Source organism: Aplysia californica, unplaced genomic scaffold (assembly GCF_000002075.1).
Source record: "Aplysia californica isolate F4 #8 unplaced genomic scaffold, AplCal3.0 scaffold00500, whole genome shotgun sequence".
NCBI lineage: Eukaryota > Metazoa > Mollusca > Gastropoda > Aplysiida > Aplysiidae > Aplysia > Aplysia californica.
In genome coordinates, this window is record NW_004797770.1 from 430,773 (window position 1) to 439,191 (window position 8,419).

General features: G+C 37.2%; 2 protein-coding genes across 2 annotated transcripts in view; one reads left to right on the plus strand and one right to left on the minus strand.

Annotated features, from left to right (window-relative positions):
• Window positions 1–7,935, minus strand: part of LOC101861757 (translin-associated factor X-interacting protein 1) — a 19,587-nt gene extending 11,652 nt beyond the window's left edge. Inside the window, exons 1-6 of the mRNA XM_005105898.3 lie at window positions 7,518–7,935; window positions 5,396–5,510; window positions 4,546–4,791; window positions 1,919–2,053; window positions 1,238–1,307; window positions 411–511 (exon numbers count right to left, since the gene is read on the minus strand). Of these exons, the coding sequence (XP_005105955.1) occupies window positions 411–511; window positions 1,238–1,307; window positions 1,919–2,053; window positions 4,546–4,791; window positions 5,396–5,510; window positions 7,518–7,564 (714 nt within the window). The 5' untranslated portion in view covers window positions 7,565–7,935. The remainder of the gene's footprint in view (window positions 1–410; window positions 512–1,237; window positions 1,308–1,918; window positions 2,054–4,545; window positions 4,792–5,395; window positions 5,511–7,517) is intronic.
• A 196-nt stretch (window positions 7,936–8,131) lies between these two features.
• The window catches only part of LOC101861974 (ubiquitin-conjugating enzyme E2 25), a gene marked incomplete at its 5' end in the record, with an annotated part of 12,410 nt that continues 12,122 nt past the window's right edge, over window positions 8,132–8,419 (plus strand). Inside the window, 1 exon segment of the mRNA XM_005105899.2 lies at window positions 8,132–8,142.

The following is an 8,419-nucleotide window of genomic DNA, read 5'->3' on the forward strand; positions in this document are numbered from 1 at the left end:
TCAGGGACTTTGAAAATGAATTGTAATAGAAGACCTGAGTTTGCCATCACTACTCAAACTGCAGCATCAGTTCAATGTTCAAAATTCTTAATTTAAGCACTTCTTTTTAGCATTTTATAGAGTTCCAGAACCTGGATTTTTGTGGATTTTTGTTTGTGCAAAATACATCGTAACAAATTGTTAGCTATAGCCTTTCTGGGTAGGGCACATGGTATGTATTTAAAATGTAAGATAAGCCATATGATAATCAAAAAGAAAAAGTCTGTATTGGGGGATCATGAAGTTTCAACTCATTAGATCAGTTATTCTTGATCTCACTAAAGATAAAAAATACTTCACAGGAAGATTAAATTCCAAGTTAACCAGTTATAACACATGCAAAGTTTTTCGAAAGCTAAGAAATGACCAACCTTCAGTCTGTTGACTTGTTCTTTGAGGTCGTGTTGCTCATTCATCAAACTAGAGATTTTACCATAAAGGTCTCTGTTCTCCTTTTTCAAATCGGACATTTCTGTTGAGGTGAATGCAAAGGGTATAACAATTGCCATTTTATACATGGTTTTGAGATAAACAAAAGCTGGAGGGAAACACATAGATGCAACAACAGTCCCCTCTTTGAGACAGAAAAAGCATTAAATAATAAGAAAGAATAGTAAGATACATAGGCAACATACAACTTAAAAGAAGAAATAAAAGACACTAGGGGCTCAATTCTTGAGGGATGATTTCGTCAAGTCTTGAAATGTAGCAAAACTTTTGTTTTTTAATCATCCAAATTGAAAGGAGTATTGAAAGAAGTATTGGTCAGGAACTATTTCTTAGGAGCATGTCATATTAAAAAGGTAGGCCTACAAATAGGTGACTTAAGTTTTGACTAGGAGAGATTTTATTTAATATTTTCATTATATGATCTGTCCTCATTATTTAAAAAATTATTTTATTTACTTTGCCCATCTTAGATGATTTTTAAAGCAGAAAATTCAGGGAAATGTATTGTACATACAAGGGGCTTCCAGTTGAAGAATAACATTTCATTTGAATATCATTCACACAAATAATGTTGGTCCGCTGGTTAAGAAAAATCTGCACAACAGTCATATGAAAGTAATAAAGATTATCTGAAAACTTGTAACTCACTTTAAAGACAGTGGAAACGATTTCAAGAGATTTTCTCACCACAGAGGTGGTTAATGTATCAAATCTACTGAAACTCTTTCGAATTCCAAAAATGTCTTACCTCCTCTTTCATCCTCCCTTAGTGCCATGATTTTCTGTTCACATTGCTCTGACACTGTCACCAGCATTTGCTGCAAGATAATAGATAGCTTAAAACAAGCACATGCACGGGTCTTTCCACCTCTAATGATAAATTTTACTTCCAGCGTACCATATAATCAACTTTTCCTCATCATTGAATTTCACAGATTTGCATAGATATTAATTTTATTGTTTTGACAGAGTCTTTGTGATAAACTAGATTATATTCTCCAAAAAATTTAGAAAATAATGAACAATAAATTACTCTGGACTTCCTCATTATTTTCAACCATGTCCTAATGGCATTTGACAAACCCCAAAATTCTTCAGAGAATGTAATTGAGTTTACACAAAGACAACTGTCTTCTGTATTCTTTAAGAAGACTTCCTCATTACATGTAAAAAGCAAAACTTCTACCGATACAAACTGAACATTTAAAAATACAGTCTAGCACGCACATAGCAAAATTAAATACAAACTTCACTACGTACATGTTTTAACTACAAAGAAAATAAAATGTAAGAAAAGAATTGGGACCTGAAAATCTGTCTGCTGTGTATGTGTTTCTCTATGTACATGTTCATCATGAACATGCTAGACTGTACATCTCTTATAATTCTTCAGTTTAATAAATGTTATTATACAGCTAAGTATACAGACCTTGAGAGGTTCTAATTGTCGAACTTGTTGTCTTTGGTAAGCCAGCATCATCTCATATTCATTTTTAACTGCCGAAAGGAGAGGCTTGTAGGTCTTGAAATCCTCAATGAGATATTCAAACACTTCTCTGTGGGCCTGGCAATAATAATAAGGATAAAGAATGAAATAGGTACCGTCTCAATTTGTGTACACAGTTATTGATAAATGAAAGTGTGGATTAATACAACAATTTTTCAATGCTTGATCTTAGAGTGTCTTCCCTACAAAAATCTATTAAGAAAGCAATGCTTTCATCTATCCACCTGTGGAAGATTTAGCCTTAGTAAAATCAGAGCAATTCTTCCTCTTCCAAATCGAGGTTCAACAAAGAAGAAATATACTCCTATAAGTTTGCCATTGAAATGGAAACCCTTGGCATCGGTTAATAGTTCTATTCTCATTGAAGTCTCTGGTTTGTTTGAATTTCATCTTATTTACTTTACTTTACTTTTCCAATCCAGAGGCTATAAGAGTTCTAGCCCTTCGGCCTGTCGATATGGCAAAGAATTTACAGGTTTTTATCAGCTGTGTTTTGTCGCTGTATAGAGTATTTCTGGCGTCTGGGGAGGCAGGTAGGTAGGTAGGCCTACTACGCAGGTCGCAAAGTGCAGGGCAGATAAAGAGGTGGTGTGATACTGTTTCATCCTGGCAGTCACACAACGGGCAGTCGGGTGGGGTATCCTTGTGGATCCTATTTAAGTAGCAATTCAGTGGGATATGTTGTGTTCACAGGCGAAAGATTGTGACTTGTTCTCTTCTACTAAGGGAATTTAGTAAATCTTTTGAGTTGGAAGCAGTCATGTGTTCAAATACAGGTCTTCCAGTTTTGGCCATTGCCCATCCACTCAGCCACTGTTCCCTGGTGTTGCATTTGATGATGTTCTTGACTGTCTGTTGTGACATTTGGGTTTTGAGGTTGTGTTCATGATACTCCCTTCTTGGAAAGGGTATCTGCTCTGTCATTTCCTGGGATGTTGCTGTGGTCACTGTAAAGTCAGGTCAACGGCATAGGTCGAATTTCATCTTCAAAAACACAAACAAAATGCCACTTGAAGTTGAAGCTCTTTTTGAAAAGAAAATTCTGTTTAACTTGGTTGTGGCAATGTATAACACCTCCCAAAACACTGTAACTGTCAGGTCAGTGGAGAGGGTGGATCTCTGATTTTTAAGAACCTCTCCATCAGGACGTAACAGAAAGCCATGAAAATCCCTCAAACAGCCCATATTCAAGAACACCCATACCTAGATTCAAATCAGAGGTCATTGCTCAGAAAGAAAAAGCGATAATAGCTTAGCAAATGGAGCACCTTCATGAATGCTGAGCTCTCACCAAATCCGGACACTGTCAGACTCTGAAACTAACTTGGAAAAGGATATTTTTTATCTCTGTTTATTGCTGCAAAACTTGCTCGTTATGAGGGGCACCACTAAATTAGCTCTTTTTACTATGGTAATCTTTTATTTTATTAAAAATTCTTTTGGGGATCAACACCTGTTACGGCTTTTAAAAACATATTGCTGTGTGGATTTTACTAAAAAAACATGGATAAAAGCAACTGAACTTTGGCAGCTGTTTTTTCGATTATTTTACCTCTGACACCAGGTCACCCCAACCTCCCTCAATTGCAAATATCTCCACTTCTACTCAAGATGAATGTTTTTTCATAAAAAAAAAAAACAAATGAATATACTTCAAGATTATATCTTTAACTCACTCAATCCCGGAAGTTTTTCTCGAAATTGTACCCAGAAACCGGTCATTTTGGCACTTATGTAAGGGCCCATTAGTAACCATAAATATAATCCAATTGCTTTGACATTTGACACAAAGTACAAACGAAGGCGGATCTTTAGACATACCAAGTTTGAAGTATGTAGCTTTAGTAGTTTTGCTTTGGAATGTTGTACAAATGTGGCATTTTTAGGAGCTTATAATTTTTTTTTAAACGGCCGATTGAGCATCTAGATCTATAAATATACTGTATGTCATGTATAATAGACTGTTGAATAATTTCATGAATTTTAACAAATGTGCGTGTGAGACAGGCAGAGAGACTCAATTACGAAACATGCTCAGCTGATCAGTGTGAACAAAATTGCTGAAAATGCCTTTAATAATAGGTGATTTCTACATGTGTAATGACAGTAGAAAAAAAATTCCAATATCCCTCTAAGCAGAATTGGCCGGGGAAATAATAAAATGAACTTTAGTATGTTTTCTGAAACGAAATAACTAGTATACGGAACCAAACTATAGAACCGAGTTATCTCAGTCGTGGAATTGAACTCAGCCCGCGAGCTGACCAAGATATCTCGATCACGGGATTGAGTGAGTTAACTCCATATGTTCAAATATTGACGAGCCTCTAATTCTACTGTGGCGTGACACGTATAATAGGCCTAATACGCTTGATTTTTTTCTCAATCATAAGAGACTTTTTCAGCAAAACAAGTGACAAAAGCAAGACTAAGATTAATAGCATTTTAAAATCTCAGACTTTGTTAGAATCCAAGTAAACATGAGCATTTTCAATGACCGAAAAATGATAGTAATGCTGTGAGAAAGCCACATATAATATATGGCCTACCTGTAATCTTAAATCACTTGGCTGAACATCAACTACTCCCAAGGCACGGAGTTCTTTCTTCAGAAAATTCTCTAGCTGCTCCAAGAATCTTGGCTTGGGAACCATTTGTGGTTTTCCCATGTCCTCTTCATTGACCAGCACCAGACTCTTGTTTTTGGACAACATAGCCGATGTGGAGGAAAGTGCCTGACCACTTGCATGGGCTGGCCAGGTGTCCAACTCTCCAGCTTTTGTATCCACATAGGGCTGAGGAGATAGATACAAGCAAAGCAAGATCTCATCAGTAATCTAGTTGATTGGCTAAATCCTATTAGTTTTTCTTATCTAATTGTTGTTGTTGTTTTTTTTCTTAACCATTGCTTAAATTTTCACAATCAGTGTCATCAAATGTGTGTATAAAACTCTATCTCTGCACATTGCACTAAAGAAAATCTACTACCCAACACCTAGATGATTTGAATTCACACACACTGTGTTATTTGGTATGAGTTTGTAAGAATATGAGCTACACATGTTGAACTGGTGTAATGTTACTGGCAACCAAAAAGTTTGTAATTTTTGTAAAAGTACCAATATATGTGAGTAAATGTCTGACAACTGGATCAGGCATTTAGAAGATATTACATATGCGCCCTATACATGCACAATCAGTAAAAAAAAAAACACTAGTCGTATTTAAAAATTGTATTTGGCACTAAAATTACAGATCCTGGAGCCAGGCACTGCTCATTTTTCTATTGCTTCTGGAAATAACTCTTCTTCAGGAAGAAAATAAAACTACAAAAAGATAATGTAATACTGTACATAAATAATATAATTAGAATTTATATTCCCAAAGCTCACACCTTACCTTTAGGGCATTTGGTGGAGGTAGAGGATGAAGCTTCTCATTCAGTCTATATGTGGGTCCATTCAATCCCTCGAGTCTCCGTAAAGCACGAGGTGATATACTGGTTACTTTTCCACTAATGTAGAAACGTCAAAGAGGGCGGGGTAGTAGGGTTGAAATAGAAATAAAAAATATTTACACCCAACTTCATTGAAGGATCTCAACTAAGTGGAAGCTTTAAAAGACCATGAGTTTGTAAATACCCCTCAAATTCAGCTAAGTGAATTCTTTTCTCTTCAGCAAAGACGTGCATAAAGAGAATCCAGGTTTTCTTGAACAAATGTCTGAGGAAGTTACTGAGGATCAGATGGACAGACAGGATCACCAACGAGGAAGTACTAAGAAGAACGAGACAGAGCCTAGTCAGAAATGAGGAGGGAAGAAGGCGTTGGCGATGGATTGGACATACTTTCAGAAAGTCAAGCAGCTGCATAACAAGGAAAGTGTTAGATTGGACCCTGCAGGGTAAAAAGTCAAGGGGAAGACCATGTGGAACCTGGAGAAGAGTCACGGAAATGGATGTACAGAAAAGTGGGAAGACATAGAGAGACATCAAATGACTAGCCCAGCGATAGGGAAAGGTGGAAAGTGTTTGTTCGTGGCCTGCGTTCTTGCCCCGCGTCAGTCTGGCCTCTGGCTCAGCTCACATGCGCCGAGTATCATCTCCCGTTCAATTCCAGTCTCGCGTCGGATCCCCATTCACGCAGGTCAAGTGTGTGTGCATCAGTCTGCTTGAGTTTGTGTGCGTTTGCGGCCTTCTTCTTTAACCGCCTGCAGTGGTTCGTAATCGAGGGATTTAATACGTCTCATTCAAAACCGCCAAGTTGGTAGCTCTATGTTCGTCCAGTGAAATTATAGATGAAATTGACCCACTTAGACATGAGGAGCTCGAAAGGATAGACAGGAAACAAGACTTGATCCATTTTTCTATACAAAATCTTTCAAATGAGCTTGATTTTGTATGAAATGATATTACCTGATAAAAAATAAGCTTGTTTGGTAGTTTTGAATACCATTGTGCAGGTACAAAAAACAATTTGAGTTCAAAACATTCTGAAATTGACCTATATTATCCCCTTTCGAACCTCAGGTCATTCATAACAACAAGAGCGTCTAGAAAGGTTATTCGAATGGGCATAACTACTCGTAATGTCTTATCAGCTTGTGAGATCGAGGGGACTATTCATGTGTTTGTTACACTTTATAAATAGAAAGCTATGAAAGATAGAGCGTTATTTTCATCATCGATTAACACATTCCCACGGTATCCGTGGCAAAAACACACGTTTTCCGGCTCTCACGCTGTACACCAATAGTACACACTGAGTAACCCCGGCAGCCTGCCTGGAACGTCTGACGTAATCGGTTGCTGATAAGATTCGCATTTCAGCACAGACGCAGAACAAAAGTTAATCATAATATTAACTGAAACGTGTTCAAATCCTACCTCAAACAAGATCATAATCTACAGCATGGTTTTAACCTTATGCTTTTATCATAGTATCAGTATCGTTGATTATCCACAATACAAAATGCAATAAATTTAACTTGAATAACAATATTAGGCCTACAATCTTGCCGTGCCTCTAGATCTAAATTAGTAGTAATTTTAAGCTTCGAAGTGGCCGTAGGCTAGCCTGAGAGTCTAGTCCTACTTTGATCTAGGTTAGTCCCTATCAACTCAAACCTGTTGAGTACACAGGTCTCATAAGATCTAGATCTAGTAATTATTCAGGTTTAAAATACATGCAAGTCAGTAGGCACATGGTTTCGTCTCAAATACAAATACTTTTATAGGAACTGCAAACTAAACATTTTTTACAAATCAGTAGGCTTTTTTTTTTTTTTGGTTAGTCTAGTGATCTTATTAGAAATAAGTACGGCTAGCCCTGCTGTCTGTACGGCTAGCCAACCAGTCTAGCCGTACTTAAATCTAGTCTTGCCGTCATTAATTAAGTACGGCTAGCCTCTTCCTACTTTAAGCTTTGCGCAATTGCTTTATCTTTAAAACCCATGTGACAGAAACAGAAATACTGAAGTGTTAAGTTACAGCTCTAATGAAATGCTCAAAATAATTCAATACCCTGAAAGAGGTGGCAGTCGTGCCACAACCATCTTTGGCTCTGCCATTTTTGTGTTCTTTCCAGCCTATCTTTTATCCGAGTCAGTCACTCCAAGCGTCAGCCACCATATTGTTTCGCTATGGTAACAGTCCTACTTCTGGCATAGTTGTTTGTGGGAAAACCTCATTCTGAAAATAAACCAACCAGCATAGTTACTTCTTTTACTCTTTCTTGATTTTGATATAAATACAATAATAATAAAGCGCCAAAACATAGAAATAATTTTTTTTAAAATAATATTCATAGGATTTACGACATTTGGGTCTAGTGCTAGATCTACTTCCGTTTTCATTTCATGTAAACAAACATAAACAGTGAAACTGAATGACGGATGACAAAAAGAGTTGGGAAAGTTTTCGATGAAACCACTACCGGCATTGACTTTCTAAGCTAAGTTTGCCTCACAGTGAGTCGTCCTCGGAACCCCTGTCTACCGTGGTTCTAATCTATGTAGTATGTTGGGTAGTTTTGATTTCAGTCAAGTCCAACCAAGGCCCAAGGTGTAAAAGAATAGGCCCTCATTTAGTGCGGCCCTAGTTTGTCAACAATCTTTCGCTCTTTGCCTGTCAGCCTGAAGGAGGCGAGGTGAGACTTTTGCGTTGTTTTTAATTTTTATCACACATGACATGTAGATGTATCTAGGCCTGGATTCTATATTGTTTTGCCAAATCAGCCCAAGTGTAAGGGTAGGAAGTTATTTAAATTAAACAACAACTTATAGATCTAAGATCTAGAAATCTATATATAAAAGACCCAGCTCAAATCTGAGGAAAAAGGGAGTGTATACAGACCCGGTAACCGGGAACAAAGTCACAATGTATACAGACCCGGTAGGGGAACTCTTTTTTTGTGATTTCGGAAA